The 16645-nt window shown below is 42.3% G+C and overlaps 1 protein-coding gene across 1 annotated transcript in view; it reads right to left on the bottom strand.

Annotated features, from left to right (window-relative positions):
• Col25a1 (collagen type XXV alpha 1 chain) overlaps positions 1–16645 on the bottom strand; it is a 399159-nt gene that overhangs the window by 171228 nt on the left and 211286 nt on the right. The window contains exon 5 of the mRNA XM_063282749.1: positions 3433–3450. Coding sequence (XP_063138819.1) covers positions 3433–3450 — 18 coding nt within the window. The remainder of the gene's footprint in view (positions 1–3432; positions 3451–16645) is intronic.

The raw sequence follows: 16645 nt of genomic DNA, 5'->3' as shown, positions 1-16645 counted from the left end.
TGGCACCAGGAAAGGTTTGGCATTATCAAACCTGGAAAATGTTATCTGGTCAACACAGGTGATAGGAATATCCATTGGTTTCTCTCACTGCCATCCTCAATGCTTCTTGTCAGGAGAAGACAATGTCTCTCCCTGCTGCCTTCCCTCCCCACAGCACCAGTGTGAGGGGTGGCAATGGGGACGTTGGGGCAGATGCAGGAGAAATCTAAAATTGTCCTAGTGTGCTGTGAGCTACGCCTTCAATCCTCCCGCTGGCAGTTAACAGTGCTAACATATCGCAGGGTTTAGCCCTGACTTTGACAGAACCCGGGGGAAGAAGGAGAGGGAGGCCAGGGAGGAAGAGAGCCACACAGAAAGGGAATCAGGGATGGGAATCAGCAAATGAGCAACAAGAACAGAGAAGCCAGGGTCTGGACACAAACCCAGTTCAGAGTGAAGCCAACGCACCAGGACCACACGCAGAAGAAGGCACAGATCCCAAGTTATCCGCAGGGTGGCATGAAATCTCCTCAAACGTCACACGTCTGGGCTCCAGGTGGAACTTGGGGCTGCCCAGATGTACAGATCCAGAGAATCCTCATGGGTGGGGCAAGGGCAGCCTCAGAGGTGCTGGGTCCGGAGCATTTAAGAACCTCCACACTTTGCCCACCAGTTTTACAAAGAAGACATAGAAATGGGAAACAGGTCCAGGAAAAAGCCCTCAGTATCATTAATAATCGGGGAAATGCAAAGGAAATTACAATAAGATATCATGTCTCCACCTGTTTGGACACATTAGCGGTAATTCCTTCGAATGTAAAAATAGAATTACCATGCGGTCCTAGATGTTGAAGATATCTGTACTCCAGTGTTCATTGTAGTAACTGATATCTTAGATCAGCCAAAGTGTTTATCAATGAGTGGACACATAAGAAATGGGGTATATATACACACAAAGACTACCACTTAGCCACAGAAATGAAACCTTTCCATTTGCAACAAAATATGAATGGAGCAGAGGACAATATGCTCTGTGACACAAGCCATGCACAGAGGGAGATATTTGTGACCGCACGGATGTAGAATCCACTTACAACAGACAACATGGAATCAGTCTGCATGTCTTAATGGATACATAGAAGAACACAGTACAAACATATGATAGAATATTATCAGCCTGAAAAAGGGAAGCTTTTTTGCCATTGTAATAGCATGGATGAATCTGAAGGATACTGTGCTAAGTGAAATGAACCAGACACAGAAAGGCATATAATGTATGGTGAATGCTTTCTAGAATGCTGAAAAGTCAAGCAGAATAGAAACATAAGACAGCGATGGTAGAGACAGATGCATGCTGGGAAAAGGCACAACTGGTGGTCAAATGACACGTTCTGAGGCTGTAATACTGCACAGCTTGGGGAGAGGTATGTATGTCCGCTGCGCTAATAATTGGACAGAGTATATGTATATGAACTCAAGTTATTTTCCTTGTATGTAGTCAACATTATCATTAACATACTAATATTTCATATTAATATGTTCTTATATTCTAAAGTAATAGGTATATATAATTTTAAACAATCACAAACAGAGACTGTGTCTGACTTATTCACTACACTTTCACAGCCCTAGCAGTAGAATATGGGACCCACCCATTCCATATTCTAGACCTTCTGAAGTCGATCAGAGGAATCGGCATCCGTACTTAGACATGACTCAAGCATGAAGAAATATAAATTAATGGATAATCACATCAACTTCCGGTCCCTCTGTGTGCGTGTTCTCAGGAACCTTCAGCCTTGTTCCTCTACAGGTACTCAGTAGGAAACTGCCTCAGTTACACACACAAGTAATCGGTTCACAAGCACATCTATTTCCTGGCTTTTCTACCATGGAAGAGTCTTACTCCACTCCCTCATGCTTTATTCTGGGGTCATTTCTTAGATGTTTATGTCCATAAATTATCTTAAGAAGTGCTTTTGGATTACACACACACACACACACACACACACACACACACACTAAAACAGAGGTTCTATTAAGAGTTAAAATATCATTCTCTCTCCAAGCCAATGCTCACTTCATTATGTTGTCTTTCTGGAAAGAGGTGAGTGATACAGGCCTTCCAGATTTAGATATTGTCTTGATTTCCACTCCAGTCATTCTACTGTGTTACCCAGATAAGGAATTTACCATAAACGCCAATACATACACGTACACACTTAGAGACACACACACATACACTCAGAAGCACACACACACACACACACACACACACACACACACACTTTTCAGGGCTTCGTAGCACTGAATAAACAAAGTATGAAAAGTTGTAAACCACCATTTACTCTGTAGTCTTCCCAATGTAGCATAGTAATTTCAAATTCTAAAAAGTCAAAACTCTCTTCTATAAATGTGTTCTGTTAACGGGAACTAACCTGGACACATGGGGGAAGGCTACAAATAACCAGGTCACTCTCTGCATCAGCAGAAAAGTCTACCTTCTTCTCAGAAGCTGTGAAAAGGAGTGCTGTCCTGCAAAAAATGTGGTTTCCTGTTTGTATTGTTACTCAACCTTATAAATGGGGCTCAGAACAACTATAAGTAATGCCTGTGTCACACTGAATGAAGATTAACATATAATAAATAATTTTTGACACTGACTACAAAGCCACTGTGAAATGGATCAGGAAGTGATCCAGGGCGGCGGTGGGATTCAGCCCATCACAGGAAGAAGGGTTGACGGAAGCAATTGCATCGTTTACGGGGGTTACAGTGCTTAAGCAGGAGCATCTGTAAGGCCAGCTCCTCTAGACAGCACCCTACAGACCATGGCATATTGAGTCTTTGGAGTTTGAATTTGCTACAGAATTTGTGAGAACTTGCTTTGTTTCTACACTTCTATCTTTGATCCTTGTTCCTCCAGCTCTTAAAAATGGTCCATTTTCTTCAGTGTGATTTAGAGTTCAAAAGATTGCCTGTCGGTTGCATTTGTGTCTACTTATAAATCATGTCCGCGGCAGTTGCTTGGTATTGAAAATGGGGAACAAAGTCTGTATCCATCTACACTGACTCAGAAGCAGCCAGCAGGATCACGGTGTAAATGGTGGGCCTATGGCTTCACAGCCGCATTAGGGTGTGGTTAATCATCTAAGGCAAACCAGCCCTCGTCTGTATGAACAAGTCACCAAGCCTCTGAAGTGCTCGGGCACTGGTTTGGGTCACTTTGTGTGAGGGCACGTGGTTAATTTGCCGTCTGGTCCAACAGGTGAAGTGATTCACTCAACCCTGAGGAGACCCCAAGCTTCATTCCTGGAAAATGGCTGGCCTACTAGGTAGTGTCAGGATTAGCTTTCTTTGAGTCTTTGAAAAAGATTGAAAGAACTGCCTTTAGGAGTTCCCATTAGGAAAATCCAAAATTGGAATAAATTCATCAGAAGAGAGATCACTTACCTGAGGACCAGACTGACCCTAAAATTGAAAGGAAGAAAAACGAGTCTAAAATTGATGTCAATGATGGAGATTTTCAATTTAAATTAAATGAAAATGAATTCAATATATCGAAATCTAAAGCTACTAAACGTCTTTAAAAAGTATTTCTAAAAATAATATGCATAACTTTTATTGGCTCTTCTGTATTTCTATCCTGTGAATTGAATGTATTGGGCTCATGGCTAATGCACTCTTGAGTGACTCAGCTCCCACACTGAACTGGGGAAAGGGGAGTCACAGATAACATTGTCCCTCGTACTACAGTAACGAGTGAGTCTTCCAGCCCAGCTAATCGCAACCCTGCATGCTCTAACATGGCAGTGCTACCGTTACAGAAAGGAGTCCTTGGCTTTCTCATTGTTCCAACGTTTTGAGGGTTGTTTGATTGGTTTGTTTTTAAATAACATCTTTTTACCTTGCATAATTAAACATTTTAAAATAAGGTGTGTAAGGGATCTTTGGGGGATTAGAATGCACCCCATTCCTCCAGCAGTCAGTAGACAATGTGACCTCTGGTCAATCTAATTCATTGCGAATGTCACTTCTTTTTTTTTTTTAAAGTAGACAGAAATCTCCAAGCCATGCAAGTGCGAATGCTTCCAAAGAAAATCAACTGTGAACAAAAGCATTGATGACACACCACATTCATAAAATCTCCAAATGAGTTTTCAGTCAAATGATACTAAAAGGATGGTTTCCACTAAGTTACAGAATCTTCCAGAATAACTAAATAGACTCCTGGGGTGAGATAGCAGACTAGAAACTGTCTCCCTGTAAAACAGTAAAGAAGAAAGAAAATGAACTCTTATCCCAGAGAGAGGAAGACCATCAGAAGTCACAGAGTGGGCCAGAGCAGCTAACTGAAAAGAGACTCACGGGTGATCTGAGTTAGAGCACAGAGCACACACCCCACGGCTCTCAGGCATCCCTGAAAAGGCATTCATGCTGGCAGTCTAACCCACAGTTCTCAGGATGCCGAATGCATCTGGAGGACCTGCTGAAACTGTAGCTTCAGGTGTGGGTGGGCTATGTTCGAAAAGCTTGTGTCCTGGTGCCTTTTTGAGAAGGCGTCCTCTATCAACGACAGCTTCGTGGGAGCCTGAGAAGTCAAGGACTTGGTAATTAACCTGCTAAAGCCTCTAGGTAAATTGGGTGGGGAGTGACCATAACGGATTAGGAGAGGGCTAGACACGAACATCCTGAGGGGCTCAGAGAGCAGGAGGCTCAGTGGTGAAGGATTCTGGGTTTGGTGGTTTGGCCTTTTGTGATGGCTTTGCCTTCTTTGTTAATGAGCTAACTATCTATGATATAGCCCAAGACTCCAGGGACACCCCTTGCAACCTTGTCCTGCCTGCAGGGCTTTTACTACTGAGCAGAATTGGAAAGACGTAGCATGAGAGCAACCGCAATAGCTCGGTGCTCTACCTGCTTCTGCTCACACACAGCACACTTGGGAAGCACCCTTGACTTAAGACCATAGTCACACAGATGGACACACTGTGCAGTCTCATGTGAGTGACAACTGCAAGGCTAGGAATGTGAAGAAGTACTCCTGGTCTGCAGAGACAGGAAGCCTCAGTGTCGAGAGGCTCAGACCACTTCAGGGGCAGCTCCAAGTTGAGCACGATCAAAAATGAGCCTCCGCCTTCAACCGACCATCCTTCCACTTGGACTGCAGAAAGTGGCTGCTCAGGCTGGGATATGTTGATTTTATACATTGTTTTGTTTTGATTTGTTTTTTTATTCTATTTTTAGGGGCAAAGTGTAGGTTTAAATTTTTATGTTAAAGTAAATCTGCTCACACAGTGTTTTATTGTGAACTTTTTCTTTCACTCTTTTGTTCTTGAAGAAACAATTTTATTTCATTTGTATATAAACTCAATAGGGGAATCACAAATCTTAATTCCATTTTAGTTAATTTTTAACAGTATTCCTCTTATTTTAATAAACACAATATATTTAAGATGCAATAGTAAGTATATGTTTAAAATTAAGTTGGATTCATAAGACCAAGTCTCATAATAAATACTAGACATACAAGTATTTAAAAAAATATCAAGTATGGTGCTGGAGAGACAGCTCAGGTGTTAAGAGCAAGGAATACTCTCACAGAAGACTCAAGTCCCATTTCCAGCAGCTCACAATTGCCTGTAACTCCAGCTACAAAGGATCTGATACCCTCCGTGTCCAGCCTCCATGAATAGACAATACACTCATGTGTACAAACCCCAATATAAACACGTATCGGTGTTGCCCAGATGTGAATGCTGGATGGAACAATAATGACAGAGTTGGCCTACAGTACAGCACTGCCATGAATAGTATGGAAATAGCCAACACTCTCTTAGAGAATTTAAGTCTCAATCTGCATGATGAGACCCATATGTGGTCCCAGTGTTGGACTAAGAACCTGTGGCCAGATAGGTCATAGGCCACAGGGGACAATCTATTACTAATATTGTGGTAAATGGACATATTCTCAAATTGACTTTCAGTGACGTATTACTATACCGATAGATTAATGCATCTCTCAAGCCTCATCATAGAAGAGCCTTCTATTTGAAGTGGATAGTATTACAGAGACTCACAACTGGTCAAGGTGAAGAGAATAAGAAACTGAAGAATGCGAAACTCTAAATGGAACTTCTAGATTGCACCTTTGTTTCTCAAGGTTCAGCGATCTTCCATTTTCTTTTCTTTCAGTCCTTTTTCTTTTCTCTCAGTCATTTCTACTTTCCTAAGTAAACTTTAATAAATTTAAAGTATATTTATATCAGCAAAGAAATTGAGACGCTGATAAAGCAAACAGTAACTACTGAAGCAGATAGGTAGATAAGAAGGTAGATAGGTAGGTAGATAGGTAGGTAGATAGATAGATAGATAGATAGATAGATAGATAGATAGATAAAGTAGTGAACTCAATGAATTAAATAAACCTCAGGCAAAACATCACCAATAGACTAGACCAAGCATGACAAAGTATATCAGGGATTTCTGGCATAAAGTAGAGTGAATACAACATTCACAGTTTCATGAAGAAAAGTAAATAAGCATGACCACACCCTCCCCCAACTCTGGGATATGATTAAACCTAAGCAAGTGGGAAAGAGTAAGCTTTATGAGAAGTACAGATGACCGAAGGAAAATTAGGAAGAAATCAAGTCCAACACAATAAAGTAGCAAGTTCTGATTGTAAGAAGGTTGAAAGCAAAGAATAAAACATCAATCAAATCAACTAGGGAGTCATCAAACAAACGACCAAATCACAGGAGTCATCAACCTTCTCTCTATAATGACTCCAAATATAAGTGTCCTCTTAGCTCTCCAGTCGAATGGCATAGATTAGTTGCTTATGAAACAACCACCAACCATCTGTTGTCCCCAAGAAAGAGACCTATGTGGTGGAGGCATAAGACAAAGACTTAAAGGCTGGTAGTCAGTGTACCAGGCAAACAAAAGACATGAAGATACCATATTCAAATATCTGATAAAGTAGGCTTCAAGTAAATATTAGCCATATGATAAAGATGAAAATTTATAGTAATAAAAGACCAATTCATCAAGAAATATGAAAACAGTAAATGTATATACACTAAGTGTTGGGGCTCCTGTTCTTTTCTCCTTCTTTCATAAGGCAAATAGTGAAGGACATAAACAGTGGGGTTGATTGGCAGGAGAGAACACAATCAAGGTACAGTGATACATAGGAAACTAAGAAACATCACCTTTAATAATTTTAAAGCAGTGAAACAAACAAGCAATATGCAGTCTCATTCTATCAGCCATGTCATATGTCAGAGGTACCTTGCTCCAGATTCTGTGTGGCCTCCCCTGGCTCCATTCTTGCAGTTTCTACAAAACTCTTTCAAAAACTTACCGGGGATAAACCAGGTAATCTTTCAAGAGCTTTGTTTGAAATATGGTGGGGTAAGCTTTACTTAGCCCTGTGAGACAGAAGAACTAAATCTGTTTCCAGTAGATGTTATTCCACTCACTCTCGTAGGAGGAAGAAAGAGAAGAACAGCCCTTCTTCTATTGATTCTTCCTGAGGACTAGGAACTCTGGGGTATACGGTATACTACTCATAGCTTTAAATGTCCTTGAAATGCCAAGTAGAGGAACTGAAGCTCAGAGAAGAAAGCTAGACATCACAAAGTCTATAGGATGAAAAGCCAGAATTTACTCCCAGCTAAAGCATTTCCTCCAGCCCTTCTGCCTCTGCCTCTGGAACAGGTCTTAAGACTTTTAATGTTTATTTTATGTGAATGACTGTTTGCCTAAATGTATGTATGGGTACTATGTGGGTACACTGTGCCTAAGAAGACCCGGAGGAAGAGTCAGATCCCCAGGAACTGGCCACAGATGGTTGTGATCTACCGTAAATTATATTGAGGATCTACCCTGGACTCCCTGGAATAACAATTGCTCTCGTCTGCTGAACCATCTCCCCTGCCCCTTGCTCTGGAAATCTAGGCTCACAGATATCTGCAAGTCTCTAGCACTGACTCTGGTCGATTTTCTCTGTGTGAAGAGACTCAACTTACCCGACTGCTCTTGGGGATCTACAGTGGATACTCTCCTCAGAGACCTGAGTGATAAGTGCTTTGTCTGGGACTAACCACCAGTAAGGCTCTTCAGAGTCTCCTTATTGCTTCTTCTGGGTTCCCTGAGAGACAGGAGTGTTTTTTTCCTCAGTGGTGGATAGTTTTCTAGTGCATCCCTTGTACTGAAGATTCCTAACAACTAACCATAAAAGCCAAATTTTTAATTCGGTTTTCTAAAATATACTCCAAATGCATACTTCTAAATTATGACTAACATTCACAAAACCCGACATGTTGATTTTTCTAAAATGAAATTACTGAAAAGACCCTTTCTGCCCATGCAAATCATCAAAATGTTTCTACAAATCAAAGTTTGGATCAAGAAAAACCAAGAGCCATGCCAAGCGAAACAGTTAAATCACAGAACTCTCGAAGTCAGGGCCCTGAGTGTAGAACTAGAGAATGCCCAGGCACTGAGCTGCCTGATTTATGGTCGGGCAGCAGGAAGGGCAATGCTCAGGCCTCCGGCCCCAGCAGGAGGGGAGGAAGGGAGCCTGCAGGGGGAGCAGACTCTAAAAAGCTAATCAGAACAGTGTGGTGGGAAGCAATCAGCCAGTAGCCGAGGCTTGATGGACAGTGTTCCAAGGAAGCTTAGCATTCTGGGAGAGAAAGTAAGCCACGATGAGCTTGATAAATGAGCTGGCCCATCACAGGAGTCTGCATTGTTACTCGAGGCAATTAGAAAGCGATATTGGCCGTTCTTTGTTTGGCCACTGTCACAACTATGGTTGGCAGAGAGTGCTAACGCTCTTCTCAAATCGACGACAACTCATTTGAATTTCTGGCTGAAGTAAATTAGTTTCACTACATGACACTTTTTTTTTTTTAAACTGGGTAGGAATTCTGCCATTCCTTTTAGATGGGACAAAAGCTGTTTTCCCATTTCACACATGCACAGATAGGGATACGAAAGTTGTTTTCAAACGACTGGTATTTAAAACAAGTTGGTATTATTTTAGATATGGACTAGGGCATCACACTCACATACACCTTTGGTCAATGCAAAACAAAAGCAACGTACAAGAGCTATGGGGAGATCAGTATTGCTAGCTGCAAGCCTCCAATGCACACACACTTCTTTCTCAGGTGACTATGCATCATGTGTAGTAGACGCTCAGATAAAGGTGCAGAGTGGTAGATCTCTCCATCTGATCCAGTGGAATCTGGCCGAGGAGTCTGTACCTTTCCAGAGTTGCCAGTCTACAAGCAGAAATCTCATCCACGCACAGAGACTGATCACATTTCAGTCTCCACCGTATCAAGACCTCACCTGAAGGTGCTTTCAAAATGGCTGCTGATAAGTATGAGTTGGAAACATTCATGCTGGCCCGAGGCATTGGGAGTGACACTTTAAAATAAGCTTTTAAAGGACTACCGTTATACTTTTAAGTGTTGTATTTTTGAGTGTAACTTTAAGTCTCACATTCCAGAAAGGGCCCTTTGGGTTTCTCTTCATTGCAGAATAAATGCATCTGCCCCTCAATGGGATGTTACCTAGGTAGTAAGGATGGTACTCAGATAAACACAAATTTCAGAGGTTTCAAGGTAAGTAAGAGTCCCTATGGGAAAATACCCAAAAGGAATAGGAGTTCTGACCTAAACAACAACAAAAAAATCTCCCTACTGAAGACCACATCCACTTAATAAGAGAATGGTCTTTCAAACTATTTTGTAAACTGTGTTCTAAAATACAGTCTGGTGACTTCAGTTAGCCAAATGGTCAATATGAACAACTGGCCCAATTCAAATTTATAGTAAACTGTAGATAACATTTGAAACTACTAATATGCAAATAATACATCAGAGAGAAGCAACTGAAAAGATACCATCATAGAATATATGTATTAAAAGTATGTTTGCAAAGGCTGTATAATCCTTCAGTATCTGAACTGATTTTGTGTAATAAAAGTGCTTAGTCACTTAGCTGAAATAAACATTAGTCGTCATTTAGAGCATCTATTTGCTGCCACACAGGGTCACCCTTAGGTAGATATTACCTTTGCTACAAATACATAATATTACCTAAGGAGAGTATCAGAGTCTCTCAATTTAGTTTTTGTTGTTGTTGTTGTTGTTGTTTTAGTGGTTTCTACACTAGGAAGGAAAATTAGAGGAAAATACTCTCTCAAGCCTATAGTGCTGCTCTTTTAAGTTCAAGAGAGAAAGGAGCCAGGAAGGCTAACTGTGAGCCTGTCTCTGGGGCGTTTTCTCCATTTGTGATTAATGAGGAGACTCAGCCCACCGTAGGTGGTGCCATCCCCCAGCAAATGGTCCTGGGTTGTATAAGAACGTAGGCTGAGCAAGCCTAGGAAGCAGTGCTTCCCCATGGCCTCTGCTTCAGTTTCTGCCTGCACTCCCTTTGATGATAGACTGACACTTGAAGTGTAAGAAAAAATAAACCATTTTCAGAAAGGAGGAAGGAACGGAGGGAGGGAGGGAGGGAAGGAGGGAGGGAGGGAGGGAGGGAGGGAGGGAGGGAGGGAGGGAGGGAGGGAGGAAGAGTAATGGGTTCTATCTGGCTTGTTGTAAAGATCATAAAAACAGATTCAACTCTTAAAAACAAACTTCTCATGTAACGTTTGCCTTTTATAGACAAACAGCAACTGTATTTAGAAATCTAGTCATACCTAAACAGATGGACCAGCCATCGCCATAATAAAAACACATTTTCTACCTTTTATGAATAAATGTTTTTATATGTGGAATAGGCACATACATTTTTGCCACCAAAATTTCCACATAAGGGAGCATTAGAGGATCTTTATCCATTCATTTATCCCACTTAAATGTATTGCCTCGTTGTCCACTGACGTTTATTCAGATTTAGGGCTTATAAATGTCTATATATTCCAGTATACTTATGTGGCTGTATTCCCAATTATTTCCTTATGATACAACATGAAAATGCAGTGTCACTATAATTTTAAATCAGATATATTGGGGTTGGGGATTTAGCTCAGTGGTAGAGCGCTTGCCTAGGAAGCGCAAGGCCCTGGGTTCGGTCCCCAGCTCCGAAAAAAAAAAAAAAAAAGAAAAAAAAGAACCAAAAAAAAAAATCAGATATATTTACATTATAGCACACCGAGTACAGGTTATGTATTTTCCAGGATAATATGCATTTACTCAGATATTATAATAACCTTCTTTATCTTTTTAAAAATTTTTCCTTTTTTTCTTGGATATTTTATGTATTTACATTTCAAATGTTATCTTTTTAAAGGGAAGAGAAGAAGAGAAGAAAGGAGGAGAGAAAAGGTAAAAGGTGAGAAAGGAAGGAAGGAAGGGAGAGCAGAGATAGTGAACATCTATCAAGTAAGGACCTTGAGCATAGATCACATGCAATTGCCTGGAATTTTCTGTACTTCTCAAAAGTCTACTTCTGGATTATAAAAAATATATTACCACTTGATATCACTTCACTGTGGGAACTTTTAAATGGGACCTTAATTAAGTTGCTATCTCCCCTCCCCCCATATCTATTTACAGAAAAGGTCCAAGTCAGTAATTTTGAATTTCTAGCTTTCTCCCAATTCAGGGTGTTTCAACCACTTAAAAAAAAAGAAAGACTGCACAATTATTAAAATACAGTCTGCAAAACTCAGAGAGTAAGGATTATAAGTTTGCCTTTGTATCTGCGCCATTGCCATGACTTTTAGGAGTGGATGGTAGCGTGAGGGGCAGGAGAGGTTTACAGTCAGCACCAGTGATGCCTCCATCACTCGGCAGGTCAAGGGTCAGTGCAGGGAGAACCTTGGGAACCTCCACTGTGTTCACGGTACTGGGATGTAACTTAGCTCTGTGGCTTTATCCTTACCTGAGCCTTTCTCCTGCTGGTACAGAATCAGAACTGCTAACTTACATGGAAATAGATGACCAGCATAACAGTTAGTGGCTTGGTACGACACAACAAACATGAGGAACACAGGAGAGAGAACTTCCCTAGCTTCTATAGCTTCAAAAAGGCATTCCTTTTTAATAGAGCTCGAAAGCAGTTCCTACTGCCTCACCAATTTCCATTACATTGTACGTATTGAATGGATCTCTTTCTGCTAAGTTTAAGAACTTTTAACGTGTGCCATTTTGATTGCTCCAGGTAAGTACTTAAAAGTCCATTTATACTCATCTCACACTGATTCAACTTACATGCATTCTCAACTCCAGTTCCAGGGACACTGCTAAAAGTGGACATGGTAATACTCTTTACTGTCCTGAAAGTTTTTCACCATTAAATGTATGCTAGCAGATTCCTAACACCCAGGGAAAGAGGGGAAGAGGGAGGGGGAGGGGGGGGGACAAAGAGAGAAAAAGAGAGAGAGAGAGAGAGAGAGAGAGAGAGAGAGAGAGAGAGAGCGCTGATTGACTCATAGTATATGAGTTCCCAAATGACTATTCCAGTAAAAGTCAGGGCCCTGAAAATGGAAATCTACTTCAAAACTGAGAAGAGGTTCATCAAGTGTAAATATTCACTCAATGTCCTTCATGTTTGGGGCTGTGTCAATGTCTACCACTTCCACACTACCAAAAGTTATTAAGAGCTTTATAAATAGTAACTCTTTGTATTAGAGTCATACAGAGAATGAGTTACAAAGACGTTAGGCAATGTCCAGCAGTAAGTGACATAACTTAACTCCTAAAAACAAAACAAAACAAAACAAAAAAACTGGGCTGTGAATATGGGTGACCGGAACTCCTTCATTCTCATCTGTATCCTGGCAACAGCTGAAGCCAGGGGCTTAGGCAGAGACAGAGGAGCCTGAGCAGTCAGCAACCTTTCAAAGTGGATATAGGCTACTGTGGCTTCAATCACTATCTTTTTGTTTTTAATCTTTTCAGTGTTGTATACACAACATACTCTGAAGTCCCCCATGGATTCCCTAGGAAATCCTCCACCTCAGGTTAAGAATCCCTCAGTAGGGGAATAAATCTGCCTTAAGGCAGGTTTATGTGTATTCCAGAAACCTCTCTTAATCTTCCAGGAGCATCCCTTAATCCACCCACCAAGGTCAGCTACCTTGGGCAAGGGCATCTAGCTGCCAATCAAGAACAGCCCGTTATCAGCTCAAAGATGCCCACACTGTTGACTGTCAAATACAATCTGTTTGATTTTCCACCATTTTGTTCTTCTCTCTGTTCCCCTGTGCCCCGCCCAACAAGAGAGAGCCTAGGCAGTTTAATCCCCAACAAACCTTTCTTTCTATCCATGGAGTTGTCCAATTGAATGGTTTCACTGTACTCTTGCTTACATTTTTTTCTTATAGATATGACAAATGCCTAAAACCAAAAATCCTTAGAGAGAAGTGTGTGTCACAATTTGAGGGCACAGACCCCCCCACAGCAGGTAAGGCTCACAGGCAGGAGCAAGAGACACTTTGTCCACAGCCAGGAAGCAGGGGGTGATGGATGTGACTACCCTGCAAACTTTCCCAATTTCTTTGGTCTGGGACCCCAGCCTACAGCTCGGTGCTGCCCATATTCCAGGTGTGCTTTCCCGCCTCAATTAACTTATTCTAGAATCTCCCTTAGCTCCTCCACAGGCATGCCTGTAAGTTTCTCTCTTTGGTGATTCTAGGTCCTGTCAGGATGACCAGCATTTTAACCATCAGTGGCCAAACAGTTATGTGAGAAAATGAAGGCAGAAGTAAGTTCTGGAGATCTCAAGTGAGTGTCCCCTCGAATGTCACCTGTGGCTGACTGTAACCTGGGACAATGTGTTTTAAAGATTATGAGCTTGGGAAAAGCATGCTGGGATGAATCAGCACGTGTGCAGAAGGCGGAGCAGAAAGCATGAAGTACCAACCGTGTGCCGATGGCAGTAGAGAGTTTTAGTAACTGCGTATAAGGGAAGGGAAAAAGTAGAGAACCAAAAAGAATATAGATCTGGAGGAAATGGTGTCCTTGTCTCTGCAGTCTGGTGCAAGGTGCTGAAGGAGAACTGGAGGGATGTTGGTAGACGGGGAAAGCAAAAGTGGGCCACCTGTGGTGGCTTCTCGTTCCTGGAGGACACTGGGAGGAGGAATGGCAGGAAGCCATGGAGGTGGGTATATACACTGGACCAGTAAGGGAAAGGGGAGGAACCCAGGTCCTCTATGAAATACCCAACCAGCCTCGCTTTAGCCGGCCCCCATCCCCCACCATCGTGTGGGACTAAGGCTGCTACTCAACCTTTCTCTGAAGCCGTGTATCCCAGGGAATGAGCTTAGCAATCCCCTAAAGTTTGCCCAGGACACCTACAACAGTTCTTGAAAATTTTTACAAATAGACATTTGGGGGAGGGGGAGAAATGGCTTAGGGACCAAAATTAGTATGTATGAGAACACAAGAGGACAAAACACTGCAGAATAAAGATCACGGAAGGAGACACGGACATCTCCAAGTGGGCAGGGGCACCAAACAGAGTCACAAACTCAGAGACACAGAACAGAAATCCCTCGTGCGCCAGACCTCAGAGCGCTGGGGGTTGGTTGTCTGTTGGGAGTGGGAAGAATGAGGCTGGCCCTTTATCTGCCCATTCTCTTAGTAACTGCTAAACACCTACAGTGTGCCAGGCGTTCTGCACATTGTAGAGACAGCGGACGCACAGCAAATCCAGTTGAGTCCCTGCTATCACTCTTAGGAGGGAGGAAGGCTTTAAGAGAATGTTTATAAATAATATGGCAGATGGTTGATAAAAACCAAGCAAAAAATACTGTAGGAGGAAAAGCAGGCCTAGGAACAAGTAAGTGGGAGAGGGCTAATTAATAAGGTGTTCGTGGGAGGGCTCTGTCAGAGAAAAGGCAAAGGGAACAGCAAGGGGAGATGCCCATGAGTGGAGGAAGATACTTTTAGAGGGTCAAGGAAGCAATTTATCGGCTCTCTGAACTGCAGTAAGTGGAGGGAAAGGCTGAGCACAGAGGCAAAGTGGGGAGGAAACAAGGACACATGAGTCATGGTAAGAATATGGCTTTTAGTCACGACACAAAACACCACAAGGCAGAGGTTCTGAGTTCAGTTTGCAAAGTGTGGTGGACATTGTGAGGAAAGAGCTGCAAAGACAATGGTGTATACACACAGAGAGAAGTCAGGAGGCCTCTGGAGCATTCTAAGAGACAGATAAGACAAGCTGTGCCAGGAGAGAGAGAGAGAGAGAGAGAGAGAGAGAGAGAGAGAGAGAGAGTGTGTTTGTGTGAATATGTGTGCGTTGTGTGTGTCTGTGTGTGAATATGTGTGTGTTTTGTGTGTGTGAATGTGTGTGTGTGTCTGTGTGTATGAATGTGTGTGTGAATGTGTATGTGTGTGTTTTGTGTATGTGAATGTGTGTGTGTCTGTGTGTATGAATGTGTGTGTGAATGTGTATATGTGTGAATGTGTGTGTTTTGTGTGTGTGAATGTGTGTGTGTCTGTGTGTGTGTCTGTGTGTGTGTCTCCGTGTGTGTGTGCGTGCGTGAGTGTGTGTCTGTCTGTGTGTGTGTGTGCGTGTGTGTGTGTGTGTGAGTGTGTGTGTGTGTGTGTGTGCGTGCGTGTGTTTGTGTGGGGGAGAAGGTAAAAAAGTAGTAGTCACGTTCTGATATAAGGTTTGTGAGTTGCTGCAAAGATCTGCAGGTTGAAAGATAAAGAAGTGGACATGTCCTTTTCTGGCTGAGGAGACTCTTACAAGGTAAGGGCTGAGGCGGTGACCCAGTGGAGTGTACAGAACTAGAGTGGGCAAGGCTCTAGGTTCCACCCTACACACTGCACCAAACCCAAAACCATAAAACAAAACACATAAACAAAACCTCCCAAAACTCTGTTTAACTTAAGTAACATAACATTTTCACAAAGTCATCACTATAAACAAACAAACCTGTCTGCTTAAGTCACTCAGAATTTCCATATTACCTTACATGTTGCCGCTTAAATATTGTTTATGATGAGTTATGAGGGAATTTGCATAAACACATACTCCTGTCTTCCCTATAGCATGGTCAAATAGACTTGCAACCAGGAGAAAGCCTCTCCTTTGTGCAGGAGGTATAGAAAGGCAGTGTTCACAGAATGAGTGTCATTGAGGACCGCTCATGCTGTACCAGTCTCCCTTTATGCCATCACAGATGCAGACACCACGTTGTTTTGTCCACCATGTTTCCAGGTTCTTCGCTCTGTCACCTCCCTTACCTCCCTCTCCTCCCTCACTACAGGTTCTGAGATGGCCGCCCTTGGTACCCCTCTAGTGACAGCATCCATCAAAGATGAAGGACTTATATTGCTTTCACGAAGCCTCCCCTGTGGTCCTGCAGCACAGAACTTGACATCACCAGGATGGCTCAGACTGTCACTTCACTCTTGTTGACTGCGTTCAGCCCTAGGCCACAAGCATTGCCTACTTGTGGCTCCTCAGAAATTGTACACTCTTGGAACTGCAAACTCTTTTCCAGGTCTTTGCTGTTGCTTTTCTGGACACAAGCAGCTTTTGTGTAGCTATTTCCAGGAAACTTGAGCATCCCTCGTTGAGATGACAAAACTTACATGACTCAGAAAGGTTTACAGGGCACCTCCCCAAGGCTATACAGATAGTAAACAATTGCTTGAGGGAGGAGAATCCCTTTGGTAGAAAG

Source organism: Rattus norvegicus, chromosome 2, assembly GCF_036323735.1.
Source record: "Rattus norvegicus strain BN/NHsdMcwi chromosome 2, GRCr8, whole genome shotgun sequence".
NCBI classification, from domain to species: domain Eukaryota; kingdom Metazoa; phylum Chordata; class Mammalia; order Rodentia; family Muridae; genus Rattus; species Rattus norvegicus.
This window is presented reverse-complemented; position numbering and strand designations above follow the sequence as displayed.